This window comes from Abramis brama (genome assembly GCF_963993115.1).
Source record: "Abramis brama genome assembly, chromosome: 8".
NCBI classification, from domain to species: Eukaryota; Metazoa; Chordata; class Actinopteri; order Cypriniformes; family Leuciscidae; genus Abramis; species Abramis brama.
Window position 1 is genome coordinate 43,689,929 of NC_139970.1, and position 20,379 is coordinate 43,710,307.

General features: G+C 43.2%; 1 protein-coding gene across 1 annotated transcript; it reads right to left on the minus strand.

Annotated features, from left to right (window-relative positions):
• Positions 1-3,001: 3,001 nt before the first annotated feature.
• LOC311087875 (uncharacterized protein) lies at positions 3,002-4,198 on the minus strand (the record flags this gene model as incomplete). The annotated part of the gene is made up of 3 exons (XM_084121347.1): positions 3,002-3,458; positions 3,710-3,820; positions 3,910-4,198. 3 exons carry the CDS (start codon positions 4,196-4,198, stop codon positions 3,196-3,198), a joined length of 663 nt encoding a protein of 220 aa, XP_083977473.1. The 3' UTR covers positions 3,002-3,195.
• Between the last annotated feature and the right edge of the window lie 16,181 nt (positions 4,199-20,379).

Below are 20,379 nucleotides of genomic sequence, written 5' to 3' on the forward strand. Positions count from 1 at the left end.
CGTACAAGCGGGACCAAAGGGACCGTAGGCGTACCCGGAGTGGGGCAGCGAGGTGGAACACAGGGGCTCGGCTCGGGAGGCTCTCTCTGGGAGGCAGCCCGTAGCGGAGTCTGAGTGTGCTGTGCAACACTTACCTGATTCCACGAGGCCGGAGGTGCAGGAGGCGGCTTGGTTGCGTTCTCGAACTGCACACTGCTGCCTGCTGGCGATAGAAGAGGCGGATGAGAGTGGTGAGGATTCTCTCCCCCCACTGCTCTCCGGGCCCTCTTCGGACCCAGAGATGTAAGAAACTGCTCTTTTATAGAAAATTTGGGTACCGCTGGTTTTGAGGCCAGCGGCGGAACAAAAACAAAAGGAAAACAAGGATTTTCCACCCGGCCCTCTTCCGGGGGATGGAGCGATGCGGTCATCGTCTCCTGGAGAGCAGTCCCTGCCATCTCTGGGTCGCCCGTCCTAGGGCCGCTTGCTCCTGGCTTTGCCGCCCTTCTTAGCGGGGTCCTGGACGGGCGGGGCGGCCCGTCTGCGACTGGCTCCACGGCGCCGTTTAGATGGAGGCTGCTGCGGCGGCGCGGGAGCAGGGGCAGACGCAGGAGGCCGCCCTCGGCGACGAGCAGACTGAGGAGCCGCAGACGGAGGGGTGGGAGCAGCAGCTGGCCGCCGCGGCAGGATGTGACGGATGGCCTCAGTCTGCTTTTGTACAGCCGAGAACTGCTGGGCGAAGTTCTCGACCGCGTCGCCGAAGAGGCCGGTCTGGGACACGGGGGCGTTAAGGAACCGGAGCTTGTCGGTCTCCCGCATGTCCGCCAGACACAGCCAGAGATGGCGTTCCTGGACCACCATGGTGGACATCGCACGACCCACCGACCGCGCGGTCACCTTCGTCGCACGAAGCGCGAGGTCCGTCGCGATACGAAGTTCCTGAAGAACTTGGGGATCATGACCACCCTCGTGCAGGTTCTTCAGTGCCTTGGCCTGATGAACCTGCAGCAACGCCATGGCGTGCATGGCAGAGGCAGCTTCCCCACAGGCCTTGTAAGCCTTGCCGGTTAGATCCGACGAGTACTTACAGGCCCGTGAAGGGAGACACGGTTCTCCACGCCAAGTGGAGTTAGGGCACAGTTGCATAGCAACGGCCCGTTCCACTGGCGGGATGCGCGTGTATCCCTTAGCTGCCCCGCCATCAAGGGTGGTGAGGGAGGAGGAGCCACCGGAACGGTTTCTGGCAGTGAAAGGTGCCGTCCACGTCCCCGTAAGCTCCTCATGCACTTCCGGGAAGAAAGGCACTGGGGTGGGTTGCTGAGAACCAGCACGCGCCACCCCGAGATACCAATCGTCCAACCTCGAGGGTTCGGGACACGGTGGAGGATTCCACACGAGCCCGACCCCGTTGGCGGCCCGGGAAAGCATGGCCATCATCTCCGGGTCCGTCTCAGGCATCGTTGACACACCCAAAGGAGGTAACGGCGCTGAGTCGTCATCCGCAGAGACGTCTGACCCACCCTCCGATGCCGCGATCGACATCTGATCCTCACAGGGAGCCCCAAAGGAGACAACCGGTACACACCGCGAGGATGGTCCAGCTTTCTCCAATGGGGGCTCAACTGGCTGCAGAGCATGAGAGGGGTGAGGGCTCCTAGGGGGTTGGTTCCCCGAAGGAGACGCGCTCACCGTGATCCTCAGGTCACCCATGTCACTGCCCGAAGCAACCCTCTGAGGAGGATTGGATCGAGGCAGCGGCACGGGGACTCCGCCCCTTTGCAGGAACGTGAGTCTCGACCGCAGCTCCGCGATGGTCATCTTCCCACAATGGGTACATGACTCATCCACAAATGCTGCCTCAGCGTGTTTAATGCCCAGACACACGAAGCAGCGTTTGTGACCATCCTGTGAGCCCAGGTAACGACCGCATCCAGAAACACACAGATAGAAAGTCATTTTTTTCTCTTTTTGAAAAAGACGCTCTCTATCTGTGTAAGCTCTTTTAGGGACTGCTCTCACTGGTGCTGAAACACGCAGGGGAACAGTCACTGCGAACACAGACAGGAATGTGCACCTGTCTGTGCGCTGTCTCTCTCTCTCTCGCTGGCAGGTCTTACCAGCTGTAAAAACAGCTTTTGAGCGCTCTGCTGGCGCACCTTACCAGCTGTTATAACAGCTTTTTTTTTTGCTCAATACCAAAAAAAAAAAAAAAAAAAGACAGAAAGAGAAGAGAGAAGAGAGAAAAAGACTGCTCGCGCTGCCGTGCTGTAACGCCCGCACCGGGAAGGAGAGATCCAGAAAGGCTCGTTGATTAGTAAATCACTCTCTGTAAGACGCATCGAAGTGCTTGGCTCCGAAGCAAAAAGCTGAAGTGCAATCGCATCAGCCGCTCGTTAAATACCCGCGCTGCGAGGCTGCGCAGCTGATGCAAATGATTGCACGCCAATGTGTATTGGCTTGTTTTAGTTTCACTCGAAGTAGATTGGCCTCTCTAGCGAGATTCCTATTCGTCGTTCACCACGACGTACGTCGTAGTGACCGGACGATAGGGAACCCAAATTTAAAATTAGAATATTGTGAAAAGGTTTTCATAGCTGTAAGCCATAATCAAAATTATGACAAATAAAGGTTTGAAATATCTCACTTTGCATGTAATGAGTCTATATAATACATTAGTTTCACATTTTAAGTTGAATTACTTAATTAAATTAACTTTTGCATGATATTCTAATTTGTTTAACAACCTAAGTCACTTATGAAATGACATTTTATATTTATGACAGAGCCAAATATACCTGTATATTTTTAAATTAAATTACCTACACTTTGCTTATTTTAACCTGTGCACTTTCACCTGAAATGTTTTAACATCTAACCAGCATCTTACCGTAAGAGCTAAAATTACCATGGAAATTAAAAGGCACTTGATCTCAAGTAAGTGACATTTTACAAAGTTTATTTGACACAAGGTAAGTACTACTTACAACATAAATAGTATAATAAACAGTAAAATAATGTGCAAAGAAAAACAAATACAAATGTATTTAGAACAACTGGACAAACTTCAAGAACAGAAACCTGGCCTAAAAGTCTCTTTGCAGGAATGCAAACAATATATACAGATTATAAATGCTAATAGTTGTTAATGTGCAATTTCAAGTGCAAACTCAAGAGAAAGTGCAAACTTGTGTTAAATTAGGTGGCTGGGCATTGTGGCTACTTCTTGAATGACTGGGCAAACTGACCAAGAACAGACAGAAACCCAGCCTGAAAGTCCCTCTGCTGCCGCCTGCTTTCTTCAGCTTCCGACTGCAGGAATGCCAACTCCTGCCTCCTCATCTCTCTTTCCTCAGCCTGACTCTCAAGTAACAGCTGCATGTATTTGTCACGCTGTTCTTGTCCAAGCTGCAGGGCGGCCCGGTTAGCATCTTCCATGTCCCTCAGCGCATCAAGGAAGTCACAATCCCTTTTCCTCTTCCCTAAGTGAAGAAACACATGACAATAAATACACAAGCCCACCCTGAAACAATAAAACCATAAAACACTTATTTTAAGTGTTTTCACTAAAAAATCTTACATTTTAAATTTGTGTTGGGCCATCATGCACCATTTAAGTTTGCAATAACACAAATAATATAATATAAAAATAACACAATGACCCAAAACCATTAGGATTACAATTAGGTCAGTTTTGAAGTATAATTTATCAACAGACAACGTTGTTTTATACCTCGGCGTGTGTGCGTTTCAGCGGGAGACATGGGACGAGGGCTACTGGTGATTGCAGGGGAAAACACGCTGGTCTCCGTTGGCTGCAAATCATTGGGGCCATTCATTTCATCTGTAAAAACACGTTGAAAACAGTTAGTTTGTTTTATCACTGCAACGAGTTTAAGATGATATCATATAACTGTTAGATGTGATATTTACCTTCAACCGACTGGTCCTCAGATTCCTGAAGTGATTCCAACAACGCAATTGCCGAGTCTTTCGTCACTGCTGCTCCAGAAAAGGCCGGCCTGTGTCCCAGCAACGTGTCCAGGCGGTCAAACCACTTGTTGGTACGTCGATCGGATCCGCTTCTATTGTTGTGATCCTTTAACTTCTTGTAATCTTGTTTTAATTTTTTTAACTTCTCTCTGCACTGTTTTCCAGTGTGAATAATGCCCAGCTCGCATAACCGACTCGATATTTTCAGGTAGCAGCTATACCTTTTCATTACGGATTGCCGTTTCCAGTCCCCGCTGGATTTCCTCTTCCGCAAAAACGCTTATTAAAGCCTGGACCTCGTCGTCGGTCCAGCGATCGTATTTTTTATTAAATTCCATGTTGGAATTTAACAGACAACTCTTTACAGACAATTCAACAGACAACTCTAACTACACGAAGCAAAGAACCGCAATTTTAAAAAATGGCGGTCTAATAAATAAAATGCTGCGTGGAGTCAACCAATCACAATGCGGCATGAATTCAACCAATCAGCATGCTCAGCGCACAAGTCCCACCCCCGAAAGTTCCGGAACTTTAAAAAAGTACTACCTCGCCAGCAGGGACTTTCTGAGGGGAAAATATTTACCCGGAACTTCATTTAGACCCTGGTTCCTGTGGTGTAAACACATCGAGTACCACCCCAAAGTTCCTAGTTCCTGGGTAAAGTTCCTGCGGTGGAAACGCGCCATATATTAGAATCGTCGCGTGTCGCCGTCGCGGCTGGTTAGGACAAAAACTCCGATTAACATGGAAAAGATACCTTTTATCGCGCGTCGCGGCATCACGTCGCGTGTAGTTATGACATGGTGTTAGCTGTAATCAATCTGTCAATGAACTAACGTATACATCAGTAAACACATAGCGTTCTTATCTCACTACTCTACCCTGCCAGTACATGCAAAGATAGATCAAAGTGACATTACGTTAACCAACCATTCAGAAACGTCCTGTTGTCCGACTCAGGCTCAAATTGATACGGTTGCACAGTGTCCTCTAGACTCCCGCTGCCATTCTTCAAAATATAACGTTACCCTCAACTGTTGTCAAGGCAACACTCCACGTCTGTTGTTGTGGCAAAACGCCCACAGAAAAGAGGGGCGGGGTGAGCAAAGCTCATTATCATTTAAAGACACATGCACTTAAACGGCGTGCTGAAAACAGAGCTGTTTTTGACCAGGTAAAATGAGTGTTTTCTTACAATACTAATGAGAATTTTTAATTAAAGTATATTACAAACTTTTAATTTAGACCCTAAAGAATCATATTAGCTTGTACAAAAATGACATTATATGACCCCTTTAACATTAATGCACTTCATCAACACAGCCGCTCTGAGAGTCACTTCAGCAGCATTTTAGCTTCATTCGAGAAAAACTATCATCTTATCATAAAACACAGAGAGACTCGTACACGGCAACCCGTCAAAATAAAAGTTTGGTTTAACCTTTGAAGAAAGTTTTGCTTAAATCATTACATTTTAAATAATTGGTTATAACAATTTAATTAAACCATTAAAATGGAATCAAGAAAACTAAAAAAAAAGAAACTTTGGGAGATGCGAGAGCGAAGTAGTCCAGTGATAATTAACAGGCAGTCATGGTGAATGCAATAACCGGAAGACGCAGTACACTGCTTCGCTGCTACTTCCGGCGTTCTATTGTTGCGATAAAGGCCTATTACTAGATCAGTAAAAAATCTGTATTTACAATGACAAACATTTTGAGCACTAATGAGTTAATGAGAAAATATTGCTGTTTGTTCTCAAATTATGTTCTAGGGTGGAAATAAGCCTCCTGAAAATAAACATACAGTAAATGCCAGCATATAAAGCCATTACAAATAAATGAAGATTAATAAATGACAAAAAAATAGTAATAATAGAAATGACACCATTAGGTTTCTGATGTGTGAATATGTGCTTGATCTCGTTCAGCTCTTCTGGATCTGATGTCATAAACCAGAATAATGACAGTAGCCACGCCCACCAGAGCAGAGAGGACCAATCGGATCACAGCTTCAGTAGGACCATGACAGTGGACAGAGTCTGAGGAATAAAAGTATCAAACTGAGATCAGATCAGTTCATAAATGCTAATATCAGCGCTGACATCTACTAATATCAGCCGTACCTGAACATGTGAGACAGAGTTGAGTGATGTTGAGATGTTGAGTCTGGTTGCTGATGGGATTGTTCAGCACACAGATGTAGGAGTTTTTATCCTGATATTCCACTTCCAGAGGGAGAGAGAGACTCATGCTGAGATCAGACACACTGATGCTGGACAATAAACTGTTTCCTTTGTACCAGGAGAGAGTCACATGACCCACATTCACAGCTGAACACACCAATGAACATGATGATGATGAAGATGAAGATGAAGATGAAGAACAGTCTCTGCTGATGACAGGAACAGGCAGACGAGCTGGAAAACATGAGAAAGAAAAGATAAATAAGAACATCTCTAATCAACAATCTTCTTTCGGTTCAGTCAGTGTGTTGAGTCAGTGTTTATATGATCTATTATCTCAAACTATAAAGTGATTCAACAAATAATAAATATGTAAATAATTGGTTAAAAACAAGAATATTTGAAGGACATGAGAAATGATCTCTACTCACCAGAGACAGAAACTCTGAAAGCTTTTAATCTCACGGTTGATCTGTAGTTTATAAACTCCAGCATGTTCAGTTGTGATGTTTGTGATGGTCAGAGATCCAGTTTGATTGTTCAGCTTCAGTCTGTCTCTGAATCTCCCATCAAGAACATCATCATATACAGCGATTCTGTCGGCCGTTACATTGATTTCAGCTATTAAAGTGTTTCCATCTCCAAACCTCCACTGAATCCAACTATACTCAGTTGGTCTATAATCTTTTATTTTAGTAAGATTTAATGATTCTCCCTCCTTCACGGACACCGACGTCACTGATCTTGTTACTAAAAACACACGCAGATTTCAGCCATTAAAATGTTTCCATACTTCCACTGAATCACATCATCATCCTTTATTTCAGTAAGATCAGAGTTTAGAGTGAATGATTCTCCCTCCTTCATAATCTTCAATTCATCTTCATCACCAAACACACCTGAAGAACAGAGTTTTTCACAGATTAAAGCTTTAAAATCACTTGATGTTGGTTTGATGAAGCTTCAATGAAATACTTTTAAACATTTAAATGTGATATTAATAATATTCTGCAGCAATACAAAGACAAAAGATGATGAATTAAAAGAGAATAGTAAATGTTAGTGCTGTCCTGTAACAGTGAATGTTAATCCTCTCTGACTAATTTAACCAGTCATTTATTACATGGAACCAGAACTGAAGCCATAAAAACATATTTAAAAGAAACACAAACAGAAGAAAACATCTTCAGCGCTTTCAGTCCACAAATATGAAAAGACAAACTCTTCAAAACTGCTTCAGTGATAAAATGACAGATGATCTGATGTGAAGCTGCTCTGTAGTGAAATGAAGTGAAACTCCACCAACATCTAAAATAACTGCACATCTATAAGTGTTAATGCATGAACATCTAGCTCTTTATTCCTGATAATTCACACTCTGACCTTTATCACTTTGAGCTCCAGTGCGCCTCAACTTCTTGTCATTTTCAAGCATAGTAAACACTGACCCATGACGTGTTAAAAGTGTCAACATATTCTTTTGATATTTTCCTATGATTAATATTCATCCACTATGGATTACACCACTGCTGTGACACTCTAAATGCTCACTTTATTCAGAGTAAACACTGCATTAGTGAGACGCTCAAACAAAAACACTGAAACGGTGCAACAGTTTCTCACATGTCTCAGACGAGCTGATAAAGACTGTGACCTCAGAGCTGACTAAGATAATCAGTTATGAGATACCATTGTGAGCAAATGCTTGGATTCAAGGCTGGCAAATAAAGCAATAATTTGAGACCAGAATCCAATTCCAGCTCCAGACGAGCTCCTTATTCTAACAGTGAGCAAAATCAACATGAAGTTGCATCAGCGCTCGCACTGAGGGAATATCTCTGATGATATTATTATACTTGCTCCAAACCAAGAGACACTTGATCAGAGACAACATGCAGAGGCTCGTAGACTTTAAACATGTTTAAGTCTGAAAATTGTCAGTGCATTGGCGCATGTTCACATAAGAAAACAACTGAAAACAGCGCTGTTTGTTCGCCTTGCTAGTTGTAGTTGTATCCAATAAACTATGGTATTAAACAAGCTAACGCTATAATCGCTAACATAGCAGACTCATGGAAAAATACATCTGTTATCATTTTCTTTTTTATCATGACTAATTTATAAATGACTCAGCATCGTCTGTATTAATGAGAAAATAACCACTTCATCTGATGATCTAATGTTCTATAATTTTATTGCCATGCCAATTAAGGTTGATAATGACATTTTTTAACTCATTAAAACAAAATAATGATGATAAAACAATATAAAAATAGATAAATTCCCCAGGAAAACTAGGGCAAAAATGAAAGAAACTGAAAATCTACACTTGAATATACCAACCCGGTCACACTAAATCTAACTCTATAACTCTATAGCACGCATTGTCTTTATTGTGCAATTTATACGCGAAAATGAGTTTTTTCGTTTATATGATACACATGGTTAGGTTTAGGGTAGGTTTAGTAGTGGTGTGGGGTACGTATGTATTATTCGTTGGTTAGGATTAGTGGTTTATCATTTGAGAAACTAATCCTGTTCAAGTAGTGCTATAGACAACATTTAATGCTTGTTGTTGGGTGCACGTGTAAGCCTATTACACGCAATAACCCAGCAAACACATTTACGTTGTGGAAACGTCTGTGGCACGTTGCATTTCTGCTATGGCAACGTCGCTGTCTACGTGCTCGCAACAGACTGATGCGACAGGGCTGTAGCAACGTTGTTGCGCGACATTCAGCATCTGAGAGATGACGTTCTGACAATTTTTTTTTTTATGCTAGATAGGCCTATAGATATCCCTCATTTAGCATTTTATGTTTTGAGGTTAATTTTTAATTTTTAATTCAAAGTGCTTTACATAGAAGAAATTAAAATAATAAAAAGAAATAAGAATAATTAAAACGGTTTAGAAAAATAAAATAAAATACAGTACAGTACAAATAGTCGGACGAACAGCGGCACAGTGCTCAATCAGTAAATGCACAGCTAAACAGAAGTGTTTTGAGTCTGGATTTGAAAGTGACTACAGTAGGAGCACGTCTGATCTCCTCTGGAAGCTGGTTCCAACTGTGGCTGGCATAATAGCTAAAAGCAGACTCGCCATGCTTAGAGTGAACCCTTGGTGTTTCTAGCTGATATGATCCTAATGATCTGAGTGATCTGTTGGGTTTATATTCAGTGTATTGAGGTCCTAGGCCATTGAATGATTTATATACCAGTAATAATACTTTAAAATCAATCCTAAATTTAACTGGGAGCCAGTGTAAAGACCTGAGGACTGGTGTGATATGTTCATATGTTCTGGTTCTGCTCAGAATCCTGGCGGCAGCGTTCTGTATGAGCTGAAACTGTCTTATGGTCTTTTTGGGAAGGCCAGTGAGGAGTCCATTACAATAATCCACCCTGCTGGTGATGAAAGCATGAACAAGTTTCTCTAAGTCTTGCCTGGAAACAAAGCATCTAATTCTTGCAATATTTTTCAGATGATAGTATGCTGATTTAGTTATTGCTTTGACATGACTACTGAAACTAAGGTCTGACTCTAGTGTCACACCAAGATTCCTGACTTGATGTTTAGTTGTTTGACCCCTAGAGTGAAGGTATGCGTTCACCTTGAGAACTTCATCTTTGTTTCCAAACGCTATGACTTCAGTTTTGTCTTTGTTTAACTGAAGAAAGTTTTGACACATCCAACTGTTGACTTCGTCAATGCATTGGCACAGGGAATCAATGGGGCTGTAATCGTTAGGCGAAAGGGCTAAGTAGAGCTGTGTGTCGTCTGCATAGCTGTGGTAAGCAATTTGGTTCTTTCTCATTATTTGGCTCATTGGGAGCATATACAGGTTGAACAGGAGTGGCGCAAGAATTGAGCCTTGAGGGACTCCGCATGTCATGGATGTCCACTCAGACTTATGGTCTCCTATACTCACATAATAACCTCTCCCATCTAAGTATGACCTGAACCATTTTAGGACTATCCCAGAAAGCCCCACCCAGTTTTCCAGCCTGTCAAGAAGTATGTTATGATCGACAGTGTCAAATGCAGCACTGAGGTCGAGTAGTACCAGCACCGATAATTTGCCTGTATCAGTATTTAAGCGAATATCGTTTATTATCTTTATGAGCGCTGTCTCTGTGCTGTGATGCGGTCGGAAACCAGATTGAAAATTGTCAAAGGATCCATTCAAGCTCAGGAATTTGTTCAGCTGATTGAAGACAACTTTTTCAATGATCTTGCCTATGAAAGGAAGATTTGAGATCGGTCTATACAGTAGTTGCTTAATATGGTCTTATCCAGATTGCTCTTTTTCAGGAGGGGCTTGACAACTGCAGTTTTCAGGGAGTTTGGAAAACTGCCAGAGAGAAGTGAGGCATTTACCACTTCTAGAAGATCTGCTTCTAAACTGTTTAACACACTTTTGAAAAAAGATGTGGGAAGTGTGTCAAGAGCGCAGGTTGATGTTTTAAGGTGCTGTACGGTTTCTTCCAAAATTTTGCCATCAATTTCTTTGAAATCAGACATAGTAACTACTTTCTCAGGTGGTCTGATCTGTCTGACCTCAGTGCAACTCAAGGATGTGCTGATCACCTTTCTGATATTATTGATTTTCTCAGAGAAGAAAGAAGCAAACTCACTGCACTTGTTGTCTGAGAGCATTTCACTGGGAATCTGGCTTGGGGGGTTTGTCAGTCTCTCTACAGTAGCAAAAAGAGTGCGTGTGTTGTTTAAATTGCTGTTTATAATATTTGAGAAGAAAGTCTGTCTAGCTTTGCCTAGTTCCATATTGAAAGCATGAATGCTGTCTTTGTAGATGTTATAATGGACTACAAGTTTTGTCTTCCGCCACATGCGCTCTACTTTTCTGCATTGTCTTTTCATATTTTGCACTGCTGTTGAGTTTATCCAAGGTGCTTTTTGTCTGCCACTCTTCTTCCTGACTTTCACAGGAGCAATATCATCAATTACACTTTTAACTTTTGAGTTAAAAGAATCAAGGAGAAAATCAACAGAGTCTGCAGATATGCTTGGTGTTAAGGATATAGCCTTCATAAATAGAACACTAGTGTTCTCGTTTAAGCATCTCTTCTTGACAGACACAGATCTATCTTCAGTGGCAGGAGAGATCAATATATCAAAGAAAATACAGAAATGATCAGACAGCGCTACATCCTTAATAACAATCAGTGAAATGTTTAGACCCTTACTGATAAGTAAATCTAGAGTGTGTCCGCGATTGTGTGTGGGTCCATGTACATGCTGAGTCAGATCAAACGTTTTTAAAACAGTATTGATTTCTTTTTCCATATTGTTTTCTGCACTATCTATGTGGATGTTAAAATCTCCAGCAATGGCAAAACAGTCAAACTCTGAGGTAATTGTTGATAACAGTTCTGTAAACTCCTCAGCAAAGGCTGGAGAGTATTTTGGAGGCCTGTAAATACTGATAAGTAAAATACATGGAGCACCTTTTAACACAATACCCATATATTCGAAAGAAGGGTAATTCCCAAATGATATTTGCTTACATTGATAGATATCTTTAAAAAGAGCAGGTAGACCCCCACCTTTCTTAACAGCTCTGCAGACACTCATAAAAGTAAAGTTAGGAGGGGCTGCTTCATTGAGGATTGTTGCACTGCAGCTGTCTTCTAGCCAGGTTTCATTTAGAAGCATAAAATCCAGGTTGTTTGTGGTTATTAAGTCGTTGACTAGAAGTGATTTATTTTTAAGTGAGCGAATGTTTAAAAGTGCTAACTTAACAGTCTTACTTTTTGTCCCCACATCAATCTTAGTTTGACATGTAATAGACACCAGATTAGTTGGGTTTGCTGTACGGTTATTGAAGGCCTTAGACTTTCTATCTTGTAATAGAACAGCAATAGAGAAAGATACAGGCACACTGGTTTCCCGCTTGTTCTGTAAACATTTGAGAAAGTTACTGTTATCATAGCGGGGACCCAACACATATCACTGAGAGCTGGTATCAGCTGTTTTTGGTTCACCTCGAGCAGATGGGGGAGGGTGTGGGCCCTGGCGTTGTGGCAGAGGCCGAAGAGCTCTCACAGGAGGAGGGGGAGGGCGAGCTGGGCCCGCAGGCTTTGGTGGTAGCGGTGCCTGACGTTTTTTGGTTGGTATCTGGGGGCTTGCAGCAAAAGAGTGGGATAGTTTGGTTCCAGCATACACCAGTTCTTCCATTTTCTGTGAGAAGCACAGAAGTGGCGATGCTGGAGAGAGGGAAAAAGTGTCTGGTGAAAGGGGCTGTTGCTCTGGTGTTATCGGAGGCTGTGATATGCTGTCCTGGCTTCCCTGGCTGTTTTCCAGGAAGTCGTCCTTGGGTGCTGAATCTTCAAGCAGTTCTAATATGTCTGTCTGTGGTGAGCTCTGTGGGCAGGGTTCAGCTGAGATTGAGTCTGTGAGCAGAGGTTGTTGTGGCGGAGTGGTGTTATCATTGTCCTTGTGTGATATGTCAACCGCATGTCCATTTTGCTGCTGAAGTGAAGTCCTGTGGTCATTCATACTGTGTCCAGGTGTGTGTGCAGAAGGATGATTGAGGGAGTAGATGATATTGTCCTTTAACCCTCTGGGGACCAAGCTGTTTTTGGGGTCCTTGAGATGTTCTGACATGCCTTGACATTTGTGCTTTTTTCAGTTATTTATAAACATGTTAATGGCAAAGGTGTAAATTCACTCTATATAGCACAAACAGGGCTACCATAATATGCGAGCAACATGTATGTAGATGTTTGTATTTTTAAGAGAATAATGTTTATGCGTGGTTATTGGAAAAAATTAAAATGAAAGTTGCTGAATTAAGACCACAAAACACATATTAAATATGTGTCCACAAGACTTTTGACTAATGGATGTTGTCCCTTTGAGTTCTAGCTTCAAAATGATGTAAAAATAGTCTTGCTTTATCGTTCACAAAAAAAATTACATTGATTTAAATGGTGTAAAACAGGTTTTGCTTGGAAAGCCAATATGCGAGGGGGAGGAGTAGTTTACACCTTAGATTATGAATGTCCCACCCACTCTGCATAATGATGAGCCATTCACTCAGGTGTGAAACTGACTGAGCCACAATGCAAGGACAAAAGATGTATTTAGAAGAAGACTTATATTGACCATTTAAGATTTCGCTTACATCTCTCTTGTAAATATGTTTTGCTATTTTATTAAAAATGTTACAATTACAACAATAATTACAATTTCAACAATATTTCAAGTGTACTCTTTCTTTGTAAAAAAAAAAAAAAAAAAGATTATAGGCCTACATTTTATCATATGTATTCATTAGTTTGAATATAGCCAACATTGGAACATCTAACATCTTAGTCTATGAATTTATTTTTGACAAAAATAGTATTTTTTTTGCAGTTTAATACGTTGCTTATACAAATACATTTTATTTCAACATATTCCAGTCGATTTTTACTCATCTCAGTAGGCTATAGCAAAGCAGTTTATTCTTTCACACACAGACGCGCGATTCATATTTAGGCTAAACAGTCTTTACAAATATGTCCCCTTCATTCATCTCACAGAAAGGCGAGTCATATTATAGAAATGCGATTCATCTTTTTGCGGTTTACATAGGCCTACACTAACGTTATTCCATAACGTTATTCCACACGTGAGAAAAGAAAACAGCCTACCTCACTCCTCAGCGGAATCTGCTCCTCATTTCAGGAGATATTGCTCCTCATCAGCACTGTTCTGAGGAACCTTTTCTCCATAAGGTAGGCTATAATGTCTCACTCGCGAGGAGTCGCGACGCGCTTTGTTTACAGCTGATGTGGGCGTTTCACAGCTCTGAAATAGTTCTCAGAATTTGCGTTTGAATAGCACGCGCTCTCCGGGGAGTGGTCACATTACTGTGAATGAGCTCCTAATGAGCTCGACAGGAGTCGCTCTCTTTTTATACAGATTACAGAAGCTGAGAATATTTGTTTTTTATATAAATGACTTCATTTAAAAGATGCGATCTCAAGCTTTATGCCCGTGGGTCTGTTTGCCTGTTTGACTGAATTTTCGCGGAGTTATAGATCATTTTCGAACGCGTTTCAAATGGGAGTTTACTGACAGAGAGAAGGCAGAAATCGCATCATGTTAATTTTTCTTTATTTGTCAAAAAGCAAAACACTTTATTTTTATTGTGAGTATACAGAAAAAAAATAGAAACTGAACAGGATCGATTGATGTATTACACGAAAATGAAAGATCAAAATTAACAGAGCATTTAGTGTTTATTTTCATTGCTAAAAAAAAAAAACGAGCAAAACGCGCGGGCGCGTTTGTGGTCCCCAGAGGGTTAACACTCTTGAACCAAGTTTGTTTGGGTGATGGCCATCCCGATGAAAAAGTTGTCTCTGACTCCAGAAAAGATTGAAATTGTCAATGAAGTTTACTCCTTTTATGTTGCAGGTTTTTTGCAGCCATGTATTTAGCCCAAGCAACCGTGAAAACCTGTTTGTTCCTCTTGCTGGGAGTGGTCCACTGATGAATGTTTGAACTCTTTGTCACTCTGTCTTTTAAGTGTTTCAAAAAGTTCATTGAAATCCTTCTTAAGGAGTTCTGACTGCTCTTTATGAATATCATTCTTCCCCACATGAATGATGAGTCGATTTGCAGTCTTATGTTTCATCAGAATGTTCTGAAGTTCCCTGTTTACATCAGAAGTTGTTGCTTGTGGAAGGCAGCACGTAGTTGTATCCCTGCCGCTAATGTTTCTGATTATGGAGTCCCCCACTATCAGAGTCCTGGGCTTGGCTGCGCTCTGAGCTGAGTGCCGCTGTCTGCTCGACCTTGAGCGCCAGTTAGCATCAGTGTTAGCTACTGGCCCATTCAGTCTGTTTTCGATCACATTCATCACGTTTGGGGATTCCTCATTTACATTCATTAGTACTTCAAATCTGTTCTCAAGATGTATAGGCGGTGGTAGGAGACCAGTGTTTGCAATCCTTGTCAGAGCTGTATCTGGGGTAGAGGATGCTACTGGGGCAATATGTGATGCTCGTGACAATCTGATGTCTCGAGTGCCTTTGGGTCTCGCTCCCTGTTTGTGCCATCGATTTGTAAGTCGATCGGCTTGTTTCTCTACCTGTCGAGGAGCACTAGTTTCATGGGACTCACCGGTATGCTGAGGGTGTCCATGATGAAGCTCTGTTGTGTGCTCCGTCTGGTTTGGTGATCCCGTAAGTAACTTTGTTTCAAGAACTGCAATCCTTTGTAAAAGTCTGTGGCAGTTGGTGCAGCAAGTAGATTCTTGAACCAGAAGAGGCATTTTCCCTTATCCTTGTAGGCAGTTGTGTTTTCCTTTCCCGGAATGTAAGCTGGTCGGGTAAAAGAATTCTGCGTTTTTGTAGTAATCCAAACTTTGTCGTATGAGCACTGTGCTGATTTGCTGAAGTTAAAATTAGGTGATAAAAGGAAATAAAATATAAAAATATAGGAGATAAAATGTAAAAGCGATAGAGCAAAGCGCGGAGCAGTAAGCAAGGGTGTCCGAACAGTAGCTGAGCAGGAAGTCATTAACCCCAAACCCTGACACAACTTTGGGTATTTCTCATTTAACACTTTCATGTCTATGCTATCTGCTCTAGACACAAGGTTTAGCTTGACACTTGCTGGCCTGTTCAACAGCGCTATGTGCAAATCTTTGATAACAAAGTTGTTTTCTTCTATTTCTTCTTCGCCTTTGCACAATGTTTCTCTGCACATACCCAATGCATTGAGAGGAGTGCCACCTAGTCCAAACAATGGTCTATCTGGTTTGCATAACTCTGTCTCATTTTGGTTTATACAGTAGTACATCTGGGCTGGGATAACTGAAACATCAGCTCCAGTGTCTATCTTAAATCTGACTTTGTGGTTTCTGATTGTAAGATCTGCATACCAAGGATCTGAACCTGCGTCTACAGAACCAAGGAACATGGGTGTGTCATTATATTTCTCTGTTTCTATCACATGCACAGATTTAACAGATTTACACACCTTACTGTAATGTCCTCTTTTACCACAAGTATGACAGGTCACATCTTTTGCTGGACATTGTCCTTTAGCATGTGCAGGGGTTTTACCACATCTGTAGCAGGATCTCTCATTTGGTGTTTTGGACTTTGTTGTGTATTTTGGTTGAGTTGGGGACTTGTATTTTGGATGCTGTTGTTTCCTATATTTCACTGACACAGCATCTATTTCCATGTTGCTTTCTCCTCTGATGTCTGTTTGTTTTTGCCTTTTTATGACTTCTGACTGCCAGGCTTGATTTACTGCCTTCTCCAGCGTCAAATCCTTGTCCATTTGTAATCTCTCAGCTAAGCTAGTGTCTCTGAGTCCCACTACGAGGCGATCTCTTATTAACTCATCGTGTAGTGCACCGTAGTTGCAGTTTTCCGCCAAAGCATAAAGCGCGGTGACAAACGAGTCAACAGTCTCATTAGCTAGCTGCACTCTTTGATTAAACCGGGCTCTTTCGTAGATTATGTTTTTCCTGGGCACGAAATATGTCCAAAGTGTCTCTTACCGCTTGATACTGTTGTTTCTGCATGTCCGATAAAGCTTGACCTTGAAGAATGTCGTCCGCTTCATCCCCCATACAGTAGATGAGCGTGTTTACCTGGTTAGCCTCTGAGCTAAGGTGCAGATTGCTGGCTAATCGGAATCTTTCAAGCCTCCGTATCCACTTTTCCCATTGCTGAGGCTTAGAAAAATCAAATGCTTCGGGAGGCTGAATGGTGAATGTGGCGTTCGGGGGTGGATTAGCGTTAGCATTGTTGCCGCTGTTTACTTGTAGCTGGGGCGGTAGCATGCGAGGCTGCGTATGCGGTGCGCTAGCTCCCGGTTCATCTGTATCCAACATCTTTTTCTCCGGATAAAGTTTTTTTTTTTTTTTACTCTCAGAACAGCTTACTTTCACTCCCCGGCGATTAAGCTCTTACTGCCGCCCGACTTCTGACACCATGTCGTGTTATTGGGCATAGATTCAAGTGACACGTTGTAGAGCAACTGAACAGCATTTGTTCTGTCCTCAGTTTGTAAATTGTTTTTTGCTCTAAGTTCAATTTCATGCTTGATAATTATTTTGTTTATTATAAGAAAAGAGACACAGGTATTTTGTAATGTAAGAAGAGTCTTTATTTTGAAAGAGCTTTTATTTTGACATGACCTTCCTGTTTACGTATGGGCGATCCCATGAGCTTCCGGTCCTTGAGCTTGCCAGAACCGTAATGTTACCGGCACGAAGCGCGTCGGGATATTTCTGATGTTTCGCTCCCGAATCTTGTTTGTCCCACACTCGTAAGGCGGCAATGTCTGTAAGTGTCTAACTTGAGTGATGATGTATATTGTATGTTTTGTGTAGAGGTAAACTTAATGAGCACGATGTAACGTCAACTCGAGAATGTATATTAGTAGCTACGTTACGTTGTTAACGTTCGTCTTTTGTTAATTAACGTTAGCTAACTCATACTCTGTTAGCGTGCTAGTTATTGCACATTTTCTATTAAGCTAACGTGACTGTTTAAAGCTGGTAAATGGTGAAAGTTATATCTTGTACTTGCGAGGCAGGCTCCTAAGTATATTTTGTATTCTGTTTATTACAGTTTTACTCGATTTTCACTTGCAACGTTGGAAAATAAAGGAGCAAGGCGCTCGCATCCTGGCTCGTGGAAACGAGTTTGGCTTGCTGTTGAGTCTGTGTTCACGCACCTAGCTCACACACAGACAGGGACAGTACAGTAAAAAGACAACCAGCGTGGGTGCAAGGGATAACGCAAGAACTCCAACATGGCGTCTGAATCGAAATCTAGAGATGAAACAAAGCCTGAAGCAAGCCCGCTACCACGTCCATCGTCTTCAAAGTCTTCGGTTCACTCGAGAGCCAGCTCAAAACGCTCGTCCTCTTCTAGATCTTCTGTCATGGAGGCTGCCGCCAAAGCTAGAGCCGCAGCTGAAGCAGCGCTCACCAAGGCATCTTATGCTAAGCGACAGGTAGAAATGAAAAAGGAACAAGCTAAGCTAGATCTACAAAAGGCCACATTAGAAGCAGATTTGGAGGCATTGGCGTATGAAAGGGATGCAGAGGCGGCGCGGGTTGAAGCTGAAGTCTTAGAAGCAGCTGTAGCTATGGGGAATGAAGATGTACAAAGTCTAAGAAGTGTGGTTCCGCCACAAGTGATTCGACAGCGCACCGAAGAGTATGTGCAATGCCAGCCACGGATTAGCGTACAGTCTTCTTCCTCACCGCATCACTATGAAATGCAGCACACAGTGAACAGTCCTCCATGTCAGTCAGCACATGGAACTGTAGAGGTAAAGCCCCCACTCAGAGACTTCAGACCCTTTGCACATGAGCCCGCACATGCAGCTGAACAATCCCCAACCTCAAAACAGTCACACAGTCCATACAGACATGATCAGCCTCCTCTTTGCCCTGACTCTCCACCCATGAGAGACTTCGCCAAGTTCCTAGCACGCAGAGAATTAGTGACCACTGGCCTTACCAAGTTCGACGACTCACCAGAGAACTTCCGCGCATGGCAGTCGTCATTCTTCAATGCAACACAGGGCTTGGGGCTCGCCTACAGTGAAGAGTTAGACCTCCTCGTGAAGTGGCTAGGTAAAGAGTCATCGGAGCACGTGAAAAGGATTCGCGCTGTTCATGTCACTAACCCCAGAGCTGCCCTCCATCTGTCCTGGCAGAGACTGGAGGAATGCTACGGCACACCAGAGATGGTGGAGAATGCGCTGTTCAAAAGACTGGATAGCTTTCCACGTCTGTCTGCTAAAGACAATGCAAAACTGAGAGAGCTCAGTGATCTTCTTATGGAGTTGCTGGCAGCTAAGGACGACGGTTATCTCCCCGGGCTGGCCTACTTCGATACTCCTCGTGGGATAAAGCCCATAGTCGAGAAGTTGCCTCCTGGCCTGCAGGAAAAATGGCTCACCACAGGCTCCCGCTTCAAAGAGCAACACAGAGTGACTTTTCCTCCTTTTTCGTTCTTCGTTGACTTCATCAACAGCCAGGCTAAAGCCCGCAATGACCCAAGTTTCACCCTGTCAAGCTACAGCCAGTCATACAGCAAAGGTGAGAAAACTCCATTCAAGCAAAGTGGATTCAAGACTGCTGTATCTGTTCACAAGACAGACGTGTCTGCTACAGTTGACGCAGACACCACAAGCGCCACAGACGCTGAAAAGAAAGACATTGATCCAGCTCGATATTGCCCTGTGCATAAGAAAACACATCCGTTAGAGAAATGTAGGTCATTCAGAATGAAAACACTGCAAGAACGAAAAGACATTCTTAAAGAACACAAACGCTGTTATAAATGCTGTACCCCAAACCACCTTGCCAGGGACTGCCGGACGACACTGAAATGCGGTGAGTGTGAGAGCGAAAGACACTGCTCAGCAATGCATCCTGACACCTCTCAGCCACCACCTCCGTCGTCTGTCCAACCAGGTGCAGAGGCACAGCCAGCCAGTGTTCCCGTGGAAGTGAGATCGCAGTGCACCAAGGTCTGCGGCCTAAACAGTCTTCCACGCTCCTGCTCAAAGGTATGCCTGACGCGCGTCTTCCCTCAAGGTCAACCAGAACACGCCATCAAGATATACGTCATACTCGACGATCAAAGTAACCGCTCCTTGGCACGCTCTGAATTTTTCCAGCTGTTTGGGGTCAACAGCAGCCCGTCACCATATCTGATGAGAACATGCGCCGGCACGACTGAGATGACCGGAAGAAAAGCAGTTGGCTTTCAAATCAAAGCAGTGAATGGAGGTGTGTGCCTTGATCTACCGCCACTCATCGAGTGCAACGAGATATTGACCAACAAGTCTGAAGTCCCGACACCAGAGGTCGCCCTCGCACACCCTCACCTCAGACACATCGCTCTGCATATTCCCAAGCTGGATCCTGACGCCCAGATGATGATTCTGCTAGGGAGAGACATGATTCGGGCACACAAAGTGAGAGATCAAGTCAATGGGCCCCACAACGCACCCTTTGCCCAGCGTTTAGATTTAGGTTGGGTGATAATAGGTGAAGTGTGTCTTGACAATGCTCACAAGCCAACCGTGAACACCTTCAGAACCCACATTCTCCAGAGAACAGACAATGACAATAAGAGTGCCATGTCCTTTGAGGATGAACTGTTTTTGAGCATTATGGAAAAAGAACTCCATCAGGATAAAGAGAATAACTGGGTAGCTCCGT